The sequence below is a fragment of the Oryx dammah genome, unplaced genomic scaffold (genome assembly GCF_014754425.2).
Source record: "Oryx dammah isolate SB20612 unplaced genomic scaffold, SCBI_Odam_1.1 HiC_scaffold_25, whole genome shotgun sequence".
Classification (NCBI taxonomy): Eukaryota; Metazoa; Chordata; class Mammalia; order Artiodactyla; family Bovidae; genus Oryx; species Oryx dammah.
In genome coordinates this window covers 92,380,327-92,401,218 of record NW_024070209.1, presented here as the reverse complement: position 1 = coordinate 92,401,218, position 20,892 = coordinate 92,380,327, and the positions used below count along the sequence as shown (strand labels likewise).

The 20,892-nt window shown below is 43.2% G+C and overlaps 1 protein-coding gene across 1 annotated transcript; it reads left to right on the top strand.

Annotated features, from left to right (window-relative positions):
- The first annotated feature begins 14,843 nt into the window (after nt 1-14,843).
- LOC120851949 (olfactory receptor 1L1-like) lies at nt 14,844-15,788 on the top strand. The gene has a single exon (XM_040225051.1). The coding sequence runs from the start codon at nt 14,856-14,858 to the stop codon at nt 15,786-15,788; it is 933 nt and encodes a 310-aa protein (XP_040080985.1). The 5' UTR covers nt 14,844-14,855.
- Nucleotides 15,789-20,892: the final 5,104 nt, after the last annotated feature.

Sequence of the window (20,892 nt, the reverse complement as noted above, 5' to 3'; positions counted from 1 at the left end):
CATATTCCCTGCCCTTATAATGAATATAACTAACATATAGGAGAAATAAGTATTAACCTTTAAGATTAATCATGTTAAACCTTAGGCTAAGTAAATTCCTTTTCTTGATTGTAACCCGCTACACCCTCACCCTATAGGAATGCAACTTTATCTTGTGCCTTCAGAGGGTGGCACCTGGTTTAAGAAAAAATCACCCCTGGAAAAAATAAGTTTTCTGGTTGACTGACTGTTATCAGAAAGGGCCATAAAATGTCAGCAGGCCTCATGGCCAGAAGATGATGTAAAACCCCTAAGACCTTTGTATACTTTTATATGAAGCACCTGATTTTGATAAAGGTCAGGTCTGCTGACCCCACATGACTCTGTATTCATCCCTATGTATAACAAAAAGTATATAAGCAAACCTGAAAATAAAGAAAACAGATCAGTTTCTGGAAAGACTGATTCCGCCGTGTTGTTTCTTTCTTGTTCTCCTTTTTGCTGGCTGAATTCCCATCTGGAGTGTGGGTACTCACCAAGCCTGCTAATTTTGCCTGGACTTCTAAGATCTAACTGGGGAGGCCTCAGGGCCTCCTCTCCTTCGGGAGAATGGAAAGATGCCTGTGGCCTACGTAGGTGGTGCAAGTGCCTTGTCTTGGAGTTTTATTGGTATTCCACATAAACCAAGTTATTCAGCATCTTTTTCTCCACTAATTTTCCTACTACACTATTCCTTTCTAATCTCTCTTTATATCTGTAATTAAATAAGCTTTTTCCTAGGATGCCTACTCCGTCTCCCCTTCGAATTACCCTGGATCCACCGGGGCTGGACCCCAGCAACTCTGTTCCTGAAGCCCACATGCCCTAGAGCCCATGTTCCACAACAAGAGAAATGATGGCGATGAGAAGCCTGTGCATACACAGGAATGAAAGAGTAGCCCCACTTGCACAACTAGAGAAAAGCCTGGGGAAGCCATGAAGACCTAGCATAGTCAAAAATAAGATAAATTTTAAAAAATAAATCTCAAGTAAGTCAGTATTAAGGGAACATACCTCAACATATTAAAAGCCATATAGAGCAAACCCACTGCCAATATAAGACTCAATGATGAAAAGCTGAAGGCATTTCCTTCAAGATCAGGAACAAGACAAGGATGCCCACTCTTGCCTCTTTTAGTCAGCATAATATTGGAAGTCTTAGCCACAGCAGTCAGAAGACAAAAAAATAAAATAAAATGAATCCAGATTAGAAAGGAAAAAATTTGCAGATGACATAATGGTATATATAGAAAATCCTAAAGATACTGTCAAAAAACTATTAGAATTAATAAATGAATTCATTACAGTTGCAAAATACAACATTATGTACAGAAATTTGTTACATTTTCATATACTAAAAATGAAATATCAGAAAGATAAATTAAGAAAACAATCCTATTTACAATTATATCAAAAAGAATAAAAAATCTAGGAATAAATCAAATCAAATAGTTAAAAGACATATTCTGAAAACTGTAAAACACGTATGAAAGAAATTGAAGACATACATAAATAAATACATAAATTTATTTATGAAGACATAAATAAATGGGAAGATGTACCATGCATATGGATTGCAAGAACTGATATTGTTAAAATGACCAAACTACCCAGGACAATCTTTAGATCCAATGCAATCTCTATCAAAATACCACAGGCATTTTTCACAGAACTAGAATAAAAGGTTTTAAACTTTGTTCAGAGACACAAAAGATTCTGAATAGCGAAAGCCATGTTGAAAAAGAAGAACAAAACTAGAGGTAACACACTCTCCCACTTTAAATTATACTGCAGTGCAACAGTAATCAAAATAGTATGGTACTCACACAAAAATTATTCAGTAAGGCAGAACAGAAGCCCAGAATTAAAGCCACACTTACATGGACAATTAATCTATGACAAAGGAGGCCACGGGGAAGGGGGACTTCTGAGATGCTAGTAAGAGTTCAGCCGTGGTTAAGTCCCTGTTTTCATCTTGTGATTACTCAGATCTCTTGGGACTTGTATAATTTTCTATATATGTATCACACTTCCACAAAATATTTTTAAATTGATCCATAAACTATGTATAAACCAATAAATTATTTTGAAAGTATTGAAATGATTTGACAAGCTACTTGGCTTTCAGCTTTTAATGATTTACTTTTGTTTGTTAAGCAATTCTATAATTTTTGGCAGAGTTCAGCCAATGTTTTGAGAAGGCCCCAGATAGTAAATGTTTTGCAGGCCATACAATCTCAGTTATAGCTATTCAATTCCCTGTCATAGTGCAGAAACAGTCATAGACGATATGTTAGTGGGTGAGTGTATTATGTTCAATAAAACTTTTTATTTAAATAATGTAAATGTCTTATATAACAAAAATGGGTGGTGGGCCTATTTTCATAGCAGGCCATAGTTTACGGACCCTTGGTGTTTACAGTTTAGTTTTAGACACTAAATAGAAATCTATTTTTTTAATTTATAAATTACTTTACATTAGTATGGAAGGAAGTGGAAGTGTTAGTCTCTCGGTCATGCCCTACTTGTGACCCCATGGACTGTAGCCCACTGGGCTCCTCTATCCATGGCATTCTCCAGGCAAGAATACTGGAATGGGTAACCATTCCCTTCTCCAGGGGATCTTCTCAACCCAGGGATCAAACCTGGGTCTCCCACGTTGCAGGCAGATTCTTTACCATCTGAGCCACATTAGTATGCCAGTTGGTCAACATTCTTAACATCAGTGTTGCCTATAGGAACTGAAACAATATTCTGTGGGAGGAAGAAGTTACAGAATATAAACAGCATAGTTTCATTTGTGCTTCTACTTTGTACACAAATGGAAGAGTTCTTTGGAACAGGGAGGTGAAGACTTTCATTTTTACTAACTAAACATCTGAATTATTTGAATATTTGGCAATGAGCATACACTACTTGTGAAATTTAAACACGGAACTACAGAAGGGAAGTTCCAGGCTTAAATGATCGTGGCCCTGCTCTCTGGCATGAAAAATTAGTGGCCTTGAGTATTGTGTTAGAACAGACACCAGATTTCTCCTCTATGGGACGCTTGGATATATCAGGGGAACTTTACAGACTCACATCCAAGCAAAAGTAAGTTAACATCCTAAGCAGGTAAGAGTGTATTGTCCCGTTCCACGGGATACCAGTATCATTAACTAGAATGAGCAAAGGCCCCATCCTCATTCTGCTAAGTCGCTTCAGTTGTGTCTGACTCTGTGCAACCCTATGGACTGTAGCCTGCCTGGCTCTTCTGTCCATGGAATTTTCCAGTCAAGAATACTGGAGTGGCTTGCCGTTTCCTTCTCCAGGGGATCTTCCCGACAACTCCTCAATCTCCCCAGCAAGATCTCAGCCATATCCTTTCATGACTGACGTGTGCGCTAAGGCCATGTGCATGGGCGTGCCAAGTCATTTCAGTCGTGTCTGACTGTTTGTGACCCTATGGACTCTAGCCCACCAGGCTCTTCTTCTATGGGATTCTCCAGGAAAGAAAACTGAAGTGGGTTGCCATGCCCTTCTCCCGAGGATCTTCCCAACCCAGGAATGGAGCCCAAGTCTCTTAAATCTCCTGCATTGGCAGGCATGTTTTTTACCACTAGCGCCATTGGGGACAGTGAAAGCTAATTGTCCAACCCTTTCTAGACCATGCAGGACTTTCTAAGTGGGGCTAGTGGTAAAGAATCCACCTGCCAGTTCAGGAGATGAAAGAGACGTTGGATCGAAATCCTGAAATCGGGAAGATCCCCTGGAGTAGGAAATGGCAACCCACTCCAGTATTCTTGCCCCAAAATTTCCGTGGACAGAGGAGCCTGGTGCTATGGAATTGCAAAGAGTTGGACGTGACTGAACACACTTTCACAGACATGCAGAGGAGTGGCCCTCTGCACACTTGCCAATACAGGACTCATCACCACTAACACAATTATTAAAACCTAACAGAGGGACTTCCCTGGTGGTCCAGGGGTTAAAAATTCGCCTTGCAGTGGACCCAGATTTGATTTCTGGTCAGGGAACTGAGGAGCCTGTGTGCGGAAATTAAAGATTCCAAATGGTGCAGTGAAAAATAAAGATCCCCATGCTGCCACTAAGACCTGGTGCAGCTAAATAAAGGACAAATACCTAATGAAGATAAGTTATATTCATGGAGGGCTTCAGCCCTCTGCATAGATGGCTCAATCTATTTTAGGCCAAGGATCATTGTGAGCATCTGATGATAATAATGTGCATCACCCCAGAGGGAGAGAGTAGGAAGCACATTTCTACATACATACAAAAGGCACATGCCATGTCGGAGGGCACATAGTGTAGCCCAACTAACAATTTTCTTGGAGAGTCAGAGGCATTTCTAAATTGAGAACCACTGCCCTTAAGTAAAGACTAATGTTGAAATAAGCCAGACCACCAGAGGGCAAAATACCTGCAAATACTATGGACCCCCTTAGGATCACTGCCACTAAATTAGATCTTGGCAGATTGCCCTGTAGGTCCCACTGAGGACCTTTAGAAGAATTCAGAAGAATGCTTCCTCTAAGGATCTTGTTGAAAAGGCTTAGCTTTGCATTGCACAGTAATCGCTTCATGAAAATCCATGGGACACAGTTCTCATAAATCACAGAGCCAGAATTGGTAATGCATGTCCTAAATAATCTGCTTGTTTTTATCTCTTAGATACTAAGAATCATTTAAATCATCTTCTCACCTTCTTCACATTGGTCATTGGTGAGTTTAGAGTCAATTGAACTTCTAACAAAGTTATCAGAACTTCTTTTTGAGTTTGTACATTCATTTCACACTTGTTCAGTCATTCAGTCATGTCCGACTCGTTGCAAACCCATGGACTGCAGCACGCCAGGCTTGCCTGTCCTTCACTGTTTTCTCAAACTCATACTCACTGATGCCATCCAACCATCTCATCCTCTGTCGCCCCCTTCTCCTCCTGCCTTTATTCTTTCCCAGCATCAAGGTCTTTTCCAATGAGTAGGCTCTTTGCATCAGGTGGGCAAAGTATTGGAACTTCAGCTTCAGTGTCAGTCCTTCCAATGAATATTCAGGGTTGCTCTTTTTCTTACACTTTGCTTTTTTTGAAGATTTGTTTATGTAGACCATTTTTTAAGTATTTTTCAAATTTGTTACAGTATTGATTCTGTTTTATGTTTTGGTTTTTTGGCCCCGAGGCACGTGGGATATTAGCTCACAGACTGGGATCGAACCTGCATCCCCTACAGTGGAAGTCTTAACCACTGGACCAACAGAGGAGTCCCATCCTACACTTTTACTTTTTTTCCTTCTTTTCCCTCTGTTATTTTTTATGTTTTTGCTTGCTGTGTCTACCTTTCTAAACAATCTCATTCTTTTTAGAAGTAAATACAGTGGGAAAAAAATAAAAGAAACAAAAGGAAGAAAAAGGAAAGAGCAAGTGAAAAAAAAAAAAGAAAGAAAAGAGGATTGGGAGGAAGAAAACCAGCCAGACACATACTTGGTTAGTTTTTCTTGTGAACCTAGGGTATTTCAAAGAATGACTTAGTGACCCCAAGATGTAAATGAACAGAAAGTCAGGTCTCTCTCCTGAACAAGACCCCAGCTCCTGTGATATGTACAGAAGCTCTTGAGGATGCTTCCCAGAATTCAAAGGACCAGGCCTACATCCTTCTCCTTGGCTTGGAAGCCAGAGGTATTCCCTGGAGACCAATGACTCCACATCAGCTAACAGATAACTGGAAAGAGCTGTTTGGCCAATACTGCAGTTGAAACTGAAACTGCCAAGAGCCATCCCAATTTATAAATCATATAAAACATTATTGTAACTCCATACTGAAAATTCACTCTGAGGGGTACCTGACATCAAGATGTCTAGAACCCAAAGAAGCTGATAGTACTTCATAAACCAATCTGGAATTCTATCCTACCTTCATCACTTGTCTGTGGATTAGAATTAGCACACACACACACAGACACACACAAACACACACATCACATACTTTTTCATCACCTGAAGCCTACTGTTCTCCCATGTTACTTCATGGCAAGTAGATGGGGAAGCAATGGAAACAGTGACAAACTTTATTTTGGGGGCCCCCAAATCACTGTGGACAGTGACTGCAACCATGAAATTGAAAGATGCTTGCTTCTTGGAAGAAAAACAATGACAAACCTAGACTGCATAATAAAAAGCAGAGACATTACTTTGCCTTCAAAGGTCCAGAGGTATAGTTAAAGCTATGGTTTTTTCAGTAGTTGTGTACAGATGTGAGAGCTGAACTATAAAAAAGGCTGAGCATCAAAGAATTGGTGCCTTCAATCTGTGGTGCCGGAGAAGACTCTTGAGAGTCCCTTGGACAGAAAGATCAAAATAGTCAATCCTAAAGGAAATCAACCCTGAATATTCATTGGAAGGACTGATGCTGAAACAAAAGCTCCAATACTTTGGCCACCTGATGTGAAGAGCCGACTCACTGGAAAAGACCCTGATGCTGGAAAAGATTGAGGGCAGGACGAGAAGGGGGTGAAAGAGGATGAGATGGTTGGATAACATCATCAACTCAATGGACACGAGTTTGAGCAAACCCCAGGAGATGGTGCAGGACAGAGAAGCCTGGTATGCTGCAGTCCATGGGGTTGCAAATAGTTGGACGTGACTGAGCAACTGAACAACAACAACATATAACTCTATCCCCTATCTTTAAAAAAAAATCCCTATTTTCCAGAATACCCACCATTGTTCCTCAGTCCTAGTGGTCAATAAGTGGGGCAGCTGAGTCACACCCGTGAGACAGGAACCTGAATCCAAGGAGGCTCTGGGAATATTCTCAACACTAAGCGGGAGGCACCTGACATTCTCCATCCCCCTTGGGCTGCCAAAACTTGGAGAAGGCATACAGCAGAGTTCCCTGGGGTCTAGCATGAAGAGAAAACACCTTCTCTCTCTGAGATAAGGAGTTCCAAAGAGGCCAGGCAAAAGGATGCTAAACTATTACGGCCTGGGAGGATCCTCAGCTCAATGATTCTGGGAAGCTCTGTCTTCTGAAAAGAAGAGTCAGGATGGAGCTGGGCACCAGAGGTGGGGAAAGAGAAAGGATCTGAAACAGTGTCAGGAAACCCATCACTCTTATTGACCATGTTCTCAGTGGTTTCCTTTAACAGGGGTTAGGGAGGAGGGTAAGGAGGCAGGGACCTTCAGCTGAAGTGTGGGTTCTGAATAAACTTGCCAACATGGCATGGAAAAGGCTTCCACATCTGGAGAGACAGCTGTGGGAGAGAAAACATCTGGACTCAGGAAACAACCAGGACTAAACAATCCACACTGACCGGGCACGCCTTCCTCCTTGCCCGCCATCTGAAATCAGTGAGTCCCAAAATGGCCATGAATCAAACCCTGTCAAAAAACTTGAATGTTTTGATGTCAGTGAATCAGGAAAATGTCATCCTTGTGTTATTGTCAAAATTAACCCAGTGAAATCGAGTGCTATCTATGTGTACACAAAGGAATGAGTGACCCCTGTGAGTAAGCCTCTGGTTTTCATATGTTTGGTTACCTAATTGCAGACCAGGCAGACTTCCAACATTTAACCATGACTGGTTGCTTACTTGATCAAAATATTTTTCTCTGCCTCGTAGTATAAGTAGCTAACTTTGGGGGTGGAGGTGCTGACGTTAGGTGTTGTGCTTTGACGTTAGTTCGCTGAGTCCTCCCAACCACTCTATGAGATAGGGCCTCCCATTATCCCCACTTTAAGGGTGGAGAAACTGTGCCCCAGAGAGGTTAAGTAACTTGTCCTAGACCATTTACCTGATGAGGACAGGACCCCAGACCTAGAAAGGGGGCCAGAGCCCGAGCTCTTAGCCTGTCTGCATCCATAACAGGCAAAGCATAACCTAAGCTTCAGGGAGAAGCCAGGTTGCCTGGGTTGCAGTCCTGGTTCTAATAATTAAAATGTCATGATAATAAGGTCCTCCCACCCTCCATGCCTTCATTTCCCCCTTCTTTAAGACAAGCGAATTGGACTACAGTCTTCCCTGGTGGCTCAGTGATAAAGAACCCACCTGCCAATGCAAGAGATGCAGGTTTGATCCCTGGGTCAGGAAGATCCCCTGGAGAAGGAAATGGAAACCCACTCCAGTATTCTTGCCTGGGAATTCCCATGAACAGAGGATCCTGGCAGGCTACAGCCCACAGGATCACAAACAGTCAGACAGGATTTGGCAACTGAGCACCCACAAATTAGACTACACCATCTCTAAGAGTTTCTCTGGCTCAGAGCTCCACTATGTGTGCTTTAAAGTTGAAGCAATGAGAAATCAAGAGGCACCTTCCAGGAGAGCAGGCTCGAGCTTCCTGCCTGGGCTCTGCCCCAACCACATGCGGTGAATGAAATGGAATGCTGCTCTTAAGATTGCGACTTGAGATCTGCTGCAACTCTTCCTTCCATCTGTTGAAACTCCTAAGTGACCATCCAGGCATGCTTTCATTTTACAAATATTTATCAAGGGATTTTTATGTCCCAGGCACGGCGCCAGAGTAGATGGTGTAACGAAGAACCAGACACAATCCTCATTCTTGTGCAGCTTAAGTAGGGAAGGCAGCCTTGTAAGTACTGAGATTCAGTTCTGTGCCATGTGTGCCAATGGGGCACCTCACCCAGGTGCCCATCCAGGAAGAAGGGCAGGCCAGGCTGCAGAAAGGATGGGGTATCCATTCTGAGTGACCATCAGCCACCAGAGCTAACAAACGGGGCATGGGGAACATTTCAAACAGATGGAACAGTAAGTCCCCAAGGCAAGAAGAAGCAAGAAATGCTGGCATGAAAGAGAATAGAGAGGGAGGCGAGAGATGAGATACAGAGCCCAGCAGGAGACACATCACAGGACACACCGCAAGCTCAGGAAGGAGCTGGCCTTTAGTCTGTGGGTAACAGGGAGGCTGGGGGCTTCCCAGTTATCTCCAGTGGTAAAGAACCTGCCTGTCAATGCCAGTGCAGGAGACATAAGAGATGCCGGTTCGATCCCTGAATCAGGAAGATCCCCTGAAGAAGGAAATGGCAACCCACCCCACTATTCTTCCCTGGAGAATCCTATGGACAGAGGAGGGCTACAGTTCATAGGGTCGCAGAGTTGGACACGACTGAAGCAATTTAGCAACAAGGAGTCTTCTGCAGTAGAAAAGTGACTATTATGAGTTGAATTGTGGCTCCCCCCAAAACAAAGATATATTGGAGCCTTAATCCCAAGAACCTCTGATTGTGACCTTATTCATAAACAGGATCTTTAAGATTCTGAAATTATTTTTTTAATATTTATTTATTTATGGCTGCATCTGGTCTTTTTTTTTTAATTTTTATTTTTACTTTATTTTATTTTACAATACTGTATTGGTTTTGCCATACATTGACATGAATCCACCACGGGTGTACATGTGTTCCCAAACATGAACCCCCCCTCCCATCTCCCTCCCCATAACATCTCTCTGGGTCATCCCCGTGCACTAGCCCCAAGCATCCTGCATCCTGCATCAGACATAGACTGGCAATTCATCTCTTACATGATAGTATACATGTTTCAATGCTATTCTCCCAAATCATCCCACCCTCTCCCTCTCCCTCAGAGTCCAAAAGTCCGATCTCAACTGTGTCTCTTTTGCTCTCTCGCATACAGGGTCATCATTGCCATCTTTCTAAATTCCATATATATGTGTTAGTATACTGTATTGGTGTTTTTCTTTCTGGCTGGTCTTAGTTGCAGCTCATAGAATCTTTGTGGCAGCGAACGGGCTTTTCTCTAGTGGTGGCTTGGGGGCTTGAGAGCACATGGGCTCTGTAGTTGGTGGCATGTGGGATCTTGGTTCCCCGATCAGGGATCAAACTTCATCCCCTGCCTTGGAAGGCAGATTCTTAACCACTGGACCACCAGGGAAGCCCTCTGGAGGTAGGGTCTTTTCAGAGGTAATCAAGTTAAAATGAGGTTATCAGGGTGGATCCTAATCCAACATGACTGGCATCCTCATTAAACGGGGAAATTTGGACACAGAAACATACATGAGAAATGGAAGAGGATGAGAAGAGACACAGGGAGAAGACCCCATCTGTAAGTCAAGTGCAGAGGCATGGAATAGATACTTCCTCACAGCCCTCAGAAGGAACCAACCATGCTGACCCTTTGTGGACTTTCAGTCCCGACAACTGTGAGGCAGTCCATTTCCATTGTTGACGCCTCTCAATGCATGGTACTTTGTTTGAACAGCCCCAGAAAACTAATATAGCGAGATATTCAAATTTGCACTTTAGAAAAACTGGCCTGCCTACAGTGCAGGAAATTGAAAGACAAGTATGGCTGCCAGGAGGCTATTTTGGAAGCTGGAGATGATGAAGGTCTCCACTTGAGCAGTGCTGGCAGAGACCAAGAGAGGTGGGCAGGCAACATCGCTAGGATGTGATCATCAGTGGGATGTGGGAAACGAGAGAAAATGCAGAATCAAGAGCAGTGTCTGGGCTGGGTTTGTAGCTCAGGTAAACACGTTGCCAGAGCCAAGTCTAGACAACCAGCCCATCAGGAATCAGAGACACAAGTTCTACACAGACAAGCAACTTGAGAACACAAGGCATCATGGCCTCCTTGATCGTAACACCCGACTCTGGCTTTTATCTCATGGTGCCCCAGCCTCAATGCCAGGTGTGGCTTCATTTCCTCCACAAACACTGTGCTAAACTCTGGGGATAGAATGGTGAGGGAAAGGAAACTGGATTCCTGTGTTTGGTCAAGACAAACACCACTCACATAAATAAATGAATAATTACAAACTGTGATATGTGCCGTAAAGGAAGGGAAAGGAGTTCCATGAGAGCATAAAACAGGGTGACTTGACCCAGAAAAAGTATCAGCTGAGTTGATACTCAAAGGACGATAGAGAGGAAAAGGATGCAGGGCGAGGGGCAAGGACCATCCAGATAGAAATGTGTTTGAAGACCAGGAGGAAGTCCCTGGGGAAACAGGAATGTGATGGGACTAGAGGGGAATAGGAGCTCAATTCATATTAAATGAAGAGGGGCTTGAGTAGTGTCCCCACCACCACCAAATTTATATTCACCAAAAACTCCAGAAAGTGACCTAATTTTTTTATTTTCAGTACCTTAAATTTATTCACAAAAATATTCTTCAAATGTATGCTGTTTCCTTTTTAACAACGTATAATAGCAGGATACTTGACATTTACAATTCAAAATCAAATTAGCAGAATATTAAATATTTACAAAATTATATCTTTTAAAATATGTATAAAGTAACAGACAATTGTGTAGAATTGACATAAAAGGATGGTTCAAAAATGGGAGTATTTTCCTTCATTCCTAAAAAGGAATTATGTCAATTATGTCTCTAACAGAAACTGAAGATTCTTAAGTACACTGTTTTCAGATAGGATTTGGTATGGAAACAGAATGAGACCTAACTTGACAGTAGGGTCTTTGTACATATAATCAAGTTAAGATGAGGTTACAGCGGAGTCAGGTGGGCCGTAGAGGCTGGTGTCTTTCTTAGAAGGAATTCTGGACACAGGCACAGAGAGGGAGAGGGCCGTGTAAAGAAACGGAGCAAAAAATGGCCATGTGAAGACAGGCAGAGATCGAAGTGAGGCATCTCCAAGTCAAGGAGTATCAAGGATTGCCCGTATCCACCAGAAGCTGGGCAAGAGGCCTGGAGCAGACTCTCCCTAAGCATCTGCAGAAGGAACCAATCCCGCCACAAGCTTGACTTTGTACTTCTAGCCTCTGGAACCATGAGAAAAGGCATTTTGATTGTTTTAAGTCAGGTCTTAAGCAACACTATTTGCATGATTCTGTGACCTGAGGAGATCTAAACCAGAAGGTCATGCCCTCTGATCCCAGCAATCTGAGGTGACTTCTCAGGCTCCTCACGCCTGGTGCTGCACTCTTGACCCCCTATAATCAGATGCATGAAGAGTCAGGGCTTCCTGTCACATTGGCTCTGAGCCCAGAGAAGGAAGCATGTTTGCAGGAGGGACCTGGCATTTTCTGGGTAAAACTCGGGAAGGGGCCAGCGCCAGGTACCGGGCGCCCTGGGTCTGCAGGAGGCCCGACTCTGTTCCAGGGTCTTGGCCAAGTCGCCACCTCTCCCTGAGACTTCGTGTCCCTCACTGGGCCCTGAATGAGCACCAAGCAAGCTCCAAGGAGTCTCTGACCTTGCTGTTGGATAATCACTGAAGCTGTGTTGGGGAGACCCAGATAAGATACAAGGAGGGACTCCCTGGAGGCCCATTCTCCAAGGATTCTGGGGCAAGGGTGATGCCAGAGCTCCACTCTGGAGAGAGTTTTCCAACCACATCTCTCTGATGTGATACCTCATTACAGTAGCCCTAGGAAACAAACAGACTTCAACCTCAAAATTTAGGTGATCACTTTTATTGTTTAAAGATCACTGTGGCTGCAGGGCAGAGAATGATTGGGGAGGGGCTGTCAAGAGAGGACAGGGGAACCAAATACGTCATTTAGATGAGGCTGCAACAATCTGAATGGGAAATGTTGGCTTTCAACAGAGTGCTGACCAGGGAGAGGAAGAGTTGCAAGACTGGAGAGATACCTAGCAGGAGAAACCACGGAGATCCTTAAAGAAACAAAGCCCACGCTGATGGGTACTACCCAGAATAGAATAAAATAAGAAAATCACTGATTCCAGTAACATCCGTCTGCCATGCTTCTAGACTCACCCTGGTCTGTTCTCATAGCCAAACTCCTTTCCTGTGTCTGCATTCCATCTAGCTCCACCTCGCCTTCCCCTGATGCTACTTTCTTCTTTATCAGACATTTCCCAGTCATCCTGCTGACATATACCGTGTTTGTGGTTTTCACACCCATGTTCCTTGTTTGTCTCTTGAGAGCAGGTTTTATCTTAAGGATTAGGAAAGTGAAACTCAGAGTGATGAAGGGATTTTGCCAGACACATTGTGAGTAGACGGTGGAGCCCAGATCTGAACCCACATCTCCTGGCTCTGTCTCCTGAATGTTTCCTCCGCCCTGGCACAGCTGCACAGAACCACAGCTCCCAGTCCACACAAGACTTGGGAGAGGTCCTGTCTCTAGCAGTTACAGTAAGAGACTACACGCAACACTGATTTTGCAAGCCTGTCGTCACTGGAATAGAGATGTTACGGTGGAAAATTCCACAGTGGAAAACAACTCCCCTGCACGTTTGCTTCTAGCACAAACTTCTGACGCTTTATGAAAGCATTTTGTGCTTAAGACTATCCTGTTTGGGATCTAGGCTCTGGCCCTTCTAGGTTGTGTGATCTTGAGGAAAGCACTCAACATCTAACCTCAATGTTCTCGTCTATTGAAAGGGACTGTTGCTGAGAACCAGGTTAGAGAGTTGTTGTCTGTAATATACATAAAGCATTTAGCTCACTGCCTAATACACAGTAAAGCTTAATAGGTCTTGAAAGTGAAAGTGAAGTTGCTAGTCGTATCCGACTCTTTGTGACCCCATGGACTGTAGCCTATCACGCTCCTCTGTCCATGGGATTCTCCAGGTAAGAGTGCTGGAGTGGACTGCCATTTCCTTCTCTAGGGATCTTCCCAACCTAGGAATCGAACCCGGGTCTCCTGTATTGCGGGCAAACGCTTTACCATCTAAGCCACCAGGGAAGCCTAGGTCTTAAGCATGACTATTGTTTCTCTTAATTGTGCACTCATTTTCAAATCATACAAAACACAAATAAATGTTTCTCCCACCAAGTCTCATAAACTTGGGTGAAGCATGGTCAAACAATGAAAAATATGAAAGCTATGAGGTTTTGCAAAGAAGTACAGAATAACTGTTCTCAAGAGCATCCAGGTACATCTGACAAAGGAGAGGATTTGGGCAGGAAGTAAAGGAAGATGTGAAGACAATGGTGGAGCAGGAGAAGAGGAAGCCGAGAAGGGAGGTATTTACTCTCCCAGACTACAGAGAAGGACACCAGGAAACAGAGCTTTTAGGTAATCAGCCCGAAGCCACACAGCCAGAAAGTGAAAGAGCTGATTTCAAAATACACACTCTTCTCAAAGACACCACATGATGCTTGCTGCTTTTCAATAAGTCTATCACCATACCTGTAGAATTTTGTGGCAGTTATTTGTGTAAAAGTTTGTCTTTCCTGCCAGACTATAACCACCTTAAGAATAGGAACTGAGAATCACTCATCTTTTTAATCTCAGTGTTGGGTTCCTAATGAGTGTTTAAAACAATGATACTGAATAATTGTGAGACCATAAATCCTCAATGTTTATGAATGTTCTAATGCATAGGTTCAAACATTGGGCTGACCAAAAAGTTCATTCAGGTTTTTCCATATCATCTTATGGAAAACCCCAAATGAAATTTTGGCCAACTCTATAATACAGCTTTTTTTCTTCCCCCTCAAACCAGGTTTAAATTAAAATATTGGCTCTGAAAGGGCGACTATTGACACTGTGTGCCTATGGCAACAGTTATCTTATTTACCTGATTCACTGTTTGTTTTTTTGTTTATTTGTTCTGTTTTGTTTGCAAGGATGGTAGAGAGATGAACTTCAGCAAATCTAATAAATATTTGTAGGGAAATAAGAATTGTGCATTGCTGAAGTCTACCTGGGATTCTTTCTGAAAGGAAATTTGCTCTCTGATGTCCTTGTACTTAACACAGGTTCAATTTTATTGTTCAACTTACTTTTGTGGACTGTGGAAAGGATGACAAAATCATGGACTTTTTATAGGTATCCTAGGAAAGAGAGGAATGAGTTGAAATTTGTTGAATTAAAAATTTTTTTTTTACTATATATTTGAATATATGCATTGGCCTATGCAAGACCATGGAGAGAGTTAACCAAACCAGCAGTGTCTCCGAGTTCATCCTCCTGGGACTCTCCTCCCGGCCCGAGGACCAGAAGCCACTCTTTGCCCTCTTCTTCATCATGTACGTAGTCACCATAGTGGGAAACGTGCTTATCATCCTGGCCATCCTCTCTGACACGCAGCTCCAGACACCCATGTATTTTTTCCTTAGCATTTTATCCTTTATTGATGTTTGCTACACAACCACCATAGTTCCCAAGATGCTGGTGAACTTTCTGTCAAAGCAGAAGTCCATCTCCTATGCTGAGTGTATGACCCAGATGTATTTCTTCTTGGCTTTTGCCAACACAGAGAGTTACCTCTTGGCAGCCATGGCCATTGACCGCTATGTGGCCATCTTCGACCCCTTCCACTATGTCACCACCATGAGCCGCCGCCGCTGTGTCCTGCTGGTGACCTTCTCCTGCTCCATCGCTCACCTCCATTCCCTCTTACTGGTTCTCCTGATAAATCGTCTTCTCTTTTGTGACTCCAATATCATCCACCACTTCCTTTGCGACATCAACCCTCTACTGAAACTGTCCTGCTCCTCCACGCTTGTCAATGAAATTGTAATTAACACCGAAGGACTGGTAACCCTGGTGAGCCCTTTCATATGTGTTATCATCTCTTACCTACGAATCCTCACTGTTGTTCTTAAGATCCCTTCAGCTGCTGGGAAACATAATGCTTTCTCTACCTGTGGTTCCCATGTCACCATGGTGACCCTCTTTTATGGAAGGATTATTTATGTTTATTTCCGACCCCTGTCTACCTACACCATCAAGGACCGAGTGGCAACAGTCATCTACACCGTTCTGTCCTCCATGCTGAACCCTTTTATCTACAGCCTGAGGAACAAAGATATGAAGAGAGGCCTGAGGAAGCTGATGAGCAGGAGGATGTCCTAGGCAGCACTCCTGTGGGCATGCTCAGGGGTAACCCTTCTCCTGAGGCCCCTCACTTCTGATGATTCTTGGTGTGTACATCAAGCTACTGAAGGTTAGCACTCCTAAACCAAGAGTCCATTAAAAATGGTGTAGATGACTGACAAGACTAGAATCTACTGTCTTATTTATAGTATAATTATATAAGTATACAATATATTCATATATACATATATATCCACCAATCAAAGCCACCTTATTGCAGCCCCTCAACTGGCCAGAGTCTTCATACTCAGTCCTCATCTCCCCCTCCCATTCTTTTGTCATTCACCCCTTTCAAGTGCAGCTGAAAATGAATATCCTGCATTAATTTCTCTTGACCAAATATCTCCTTATTCTATCAGTCATGGGCACAGAATGGCTGATTTCATGAAGATCTGGAACCTAGAAACAGGTAAGGGGAAACCCTTCTCTTTTCAGGGCTCTTGAGAAGCACTTGAGCTCTGACTGTGATAGGTGTTGAGAAGACCTCCATGTCTAGGGACAGGAAATGCTTTTGTCCACTTGGAGACAGGCTAGCAGCTGGCCTGATGATTTCTTAGGAGAAGTTAGGGCCTATTGCTATACTTGGAAGTAGTTTCTATGGTGTACTTTTCTTTTCTATCATGTAATTCTTCAATAAAATATTATCAATAGGCATTTGTTATTGCTCAGTCTCTCAGTCATGTCCGACTCTTTGCAACCCCATGGACTGCAGCATACCAGTCCTCCCTGTCCTTCTCTATCTCCTAGAGTTGGCTCAAACTCATGTCCTTTGAGTCAGTGATGCCATCTAACCATCTCATCCTCTGTCATCCCCTTCTCCTCCTGACTTCAATCCTTCCCAACATCAATGTCATTTCCAAAAAGTCAGCTCTTCCCATCAGGTGGCCAAAGTTTTGGAGCTTCAGCTTCAACATCAGTCCTTCCAATGATTATTCAGGACTGATTTCCTTTAGAATTAACTGGCTTGATCTCCTTGCAGTCCAAGGGACTCTCAAGAGTCTTCTCCTGCACCACAGTTAGAAAGCATCAATCCTTTGATGGTCAGCCTTCTTTAAGGTCCAGCTCTCATATCTGTAGGTGACTACTGGAAAAATCATAGCTCTGACTAGATGCACCTGTGTCAGAAAAGTGATGTTTGCTTTTAAATATGCTGTCTAGGTTTGTCAACAGATATAGCCTTATGAAATTAAAAGACGCTTGCTCCTTGGAAGGAAAGTTATGACCAACCTGGACAGCATATTAAAAAGTAGAGACATTACTTTGCCAACAAAGGTCCTTCTAGTCAAGGCTATGGTTTTTCCAGTGGTCATGTATGGATGTGAGAGCTGGACTATAAAGAAAGCTGAGTGCTGAAGAACTGATGCTTTTGAACTGTGGTGTTGGAGAAGACTCTTGAGAGTTCCTTGGACTGCAAAGAGATCCAACCAGTCCATCCTAAAGGAGATCAGTCCTGGGTCTTCCTTGGAAGGATTGATGCTGAGGCTGAAACTCCAATACTTTGGCCATCTGATGTGAAGAGCTGACTCATTTGAAAAGACCCTGATGCTGGGAAAGATTGAGAGCAGAAGCAGAAGGGGATGACAGAGGATGAGATGGTTGGATGGCATCACCGACTCAATGGACATGGGTTTGTTGTGGACTCTGGGAATTGGCGATGGACAGGGAGGCCTGGCGTGCTGCAGTTCATGGGGTCGCAAAGAGTCAGACATGACCGAGCGACTGAACTGAACTGAACTTACTGTACTCTGGCCACCTGAGGAAGACTCTATGTCTATGCCTGACAAAATGGAGCAGGGTACAGCGGTGTTTCCTTCCTTCTGGGCAGATTGGGATGTCTGCAAAAGCTTCTGGCCACATCAGAGTCTGGCAGCAAAAAATACAAGCATCAGCTCCTGATTCTCTGAGGTAAGTTCTGGGAAAATACTCAGAAAAATCTGGGAAATGGGGAGATATAGCCTTCTATGTCCCATTCTAGACTAGGTGAATCAGAATCTACAGAGGAAGGAATTCCCTGGTGGCCCAGTGGCTAAGACTCTGGACTCCCATTACAGGGGGCCTGGATTCCATTCCTGGTGAGGGAACTAGATCCCATATGCTGCAACTAATGATCCAGCATGCTGCAACTAAGACCCAGTGCAGTCAGATAAACATTTTTTTTTAATAAAATTAGGTAACAAAAATTTTTTAAAAGAATCTACAGAGGAGAGGCTCAGGGATTTTTCATAAGCTTCTCAGATGATCTGAGGCAACTAGCATTACACCATGTACTGGAACTGCATTTACGTATGACAACTCTACACCAGGACTTCTACAGCTACCTGGATAAAACAAGGGGCTCTGCAAGACACAGAAGATAGAAAGTATCAGAACTCGGTAGCTAGAACTCCACTTTAATTGCCCCTGTACCTGTGTGATCAGTTTCTCAAACGTGTCTGACTCTTTTGCGACTCCATGGACAGTAGCCGGCCAGGCTCCTCTGTCCATGGAATTTTCCAGGCAAGAATATTGGAGTGAGTAGTCATTTCCTCCTCCGAGGGATCATCCCCATCCAGGGATCGAACCTTCATCTTACATCTCCTGCACTGGCAGGCAAATTCTTTACTATCAATTCTTTACTATTGTGCCATCAATTGCAGCTGCAGTAGAAAACTAGCCTGTCAGCAGCCTAGTGGGCAGCTCTATCGTCCTCCCATTTGCCTTCCCAAACCCATTGTCTTCATTATGATTCTTCTCTTAGATCCACTTTTTACTTCTCTGCCCAACCTCCCCTGGAGCCACTGGTTTCATGTGCTACATACCTGAAGACCACTCTCCATTATGCTCTGAAGAAAGATGGCATTTAGACTCATCAGAGAAGTCAAATTACATGCCATATCCACTCTTTCAGAAGAAAGAAAACATCATTTAGAAAGATTGTTTATCAAAATATGGTTTGTGCTCACCCTCAGGAGTGATTAGGAAAATTTACAACCAGGGTGAGATATTATTTTACACACAGCAGATGAACAAGAAAAAAAAATATTTCTGGTAATTCTGAACACCAGTGAGTGTAGGGAACAGTGAAAGTCTATGACAGTGCACAAAGGAGTATAATTTGGTTTAGTCACTTGGAGAACAATTGCCCTCATTTTTCAACATTAACATTGAATACAGTGTAGTGAGATGACAATTTGAGCTCTATGAGGTATATAATAGGCTAGTTTCACTGCCTTAAAAATGCTCTCTATTTCACCTATTCATTTCCTCCCACTGAGAAAGACAAAAAACCCTCCGGGATTTCCCTGGTGGGGCAGTGGTCAAGAATCCACCTGCCAGTGCAGGAAACACGAGTTCAAACCCTGGTAGTTCAAACCCGGGGAGATTCCACATGCCTTGGAGCAGCTAAGCCCATGAGCCCCAGCTACTGAGCCTGTGTTTTAGAGCCCACGAGCTGAAACTGCTGAGCCACTGTGCATAGCTACTGAAGCCCGCAGGCCTAGAGCACGTGCTCAACAAGAGAAGCCACCACATGAATCCGCCATGGGTGTACACGTGTTCCCAATCTGAACCCCCCTCCCACCTCCCTCCCCATACCATCCCTCTGGGTCATCCCACTGCACCAGCCCCGAGCATCCTGTATCATGCATCAAACCTGGACTGGCGATTCACTTCACATATGATAATATACAGGTTTCAATGCCATTCTCCCAAATCATCCCACCCTCTCCCTCTCCCACAGAGTCCAAAAGACTCTTCTATACATCTGTGTCTCTTTTGCTGTCTCGCATACAGGGTTATCGTTCCCATCTCTCTAAATTCCATATATATGCATTAGTATACTGTATTGGTGTTTTTCTTTCTGGCTTACTTCACTCTGTATAATAGGCTCCAGTTTCATCCACCTCATTAGAACTGATTCAAATGTATTCTTTTTAATGGCTGAGTAATACTCCATTGTGTATATGTACCACAGCTTTCTTATCCATTCATCTGCTGATGGACATCTGGGTTGCTTCCATGTCCTGGCTATTATAAACAGTGCTGCGATGAACATGTGTACACGTGTCTCTTTCAGTTCTGGTTTCCTCAGTGTGTATGCCCAGCAGTGAGATTGCTGGGTCGTATGGCCGTTCTATTTCCAGTTTTTTAAGGAATCTCCACACTGTTCTCCATAGTAGAGCTCACTGACACTTGATGTTTATCCAAAGGTTAACTAAAGGAAAAATTATCTGGAGAAGATGGCCCAAATGACATGTATAACATCCATACTTTCTCACGGATCTGATATCCAGTATATTGTCAACGCAGATCACTGGAGATATAAACATCTGTGTGCTCAGCCACTCAGTCATGTCCAACTCTTTGCAACTCCATTGACTGTAGCCCAGCAGGCTCCCCTGTCCATGGGGTTTACCAGGCAAGAATACTTGCCATTTCCTACTTCAAGGGGTCTTCTCAGCCTAGGGATTGAACCCACAATTCTCGTGTCTTCTGTATTGGCATGTGGAGTCTTTACCACTAGTGCCATCTAGACAGTGTGATTTTTGCCTCCAAACCATTACGAATATTAATTTTGATGCACCAGTGTGATTTCCAAAAGCCTCTAGCTGAAGCTGATTAAAAGAAAGCTCATGCATTGTGTCTGTTCTTAGAACACAGATGTTAGTATTTCATCTAAGCGACTGTTTATTTTTATCTTTGGTTGTGAATTCTGTGACTGATCAGAAAGCTTGGAGCCAAATCTAAGGCTCACCCATAATAAGGGTCATTACCATCTGCATTTTCAGAGTCATTCCTGGCTCAATTTTATGTCCCCACCCTTGTTTATTCCTTCTTTTGTGCTTGTCTAACCTTATTTTCAGTTTACGCATCTTGTAGCTTATATGTTTTTCCAAGCTGCCTTAAACTCTTCGGACGTAAGATCTACTATAAAGATAAATAATTTTTAAGTCAGAGAAGAAAACTCACCAAACTGGAAAAACAATGGTCATCTCTGGGTAGCAGAAGTATAGTTTTTTAAAATTTACTTCCCCATAAGGGATACCAAAATAAGATAAAAAATATTAAAAACCAAAAGTTACTTTAATTCTACCAGTTTTTTTTA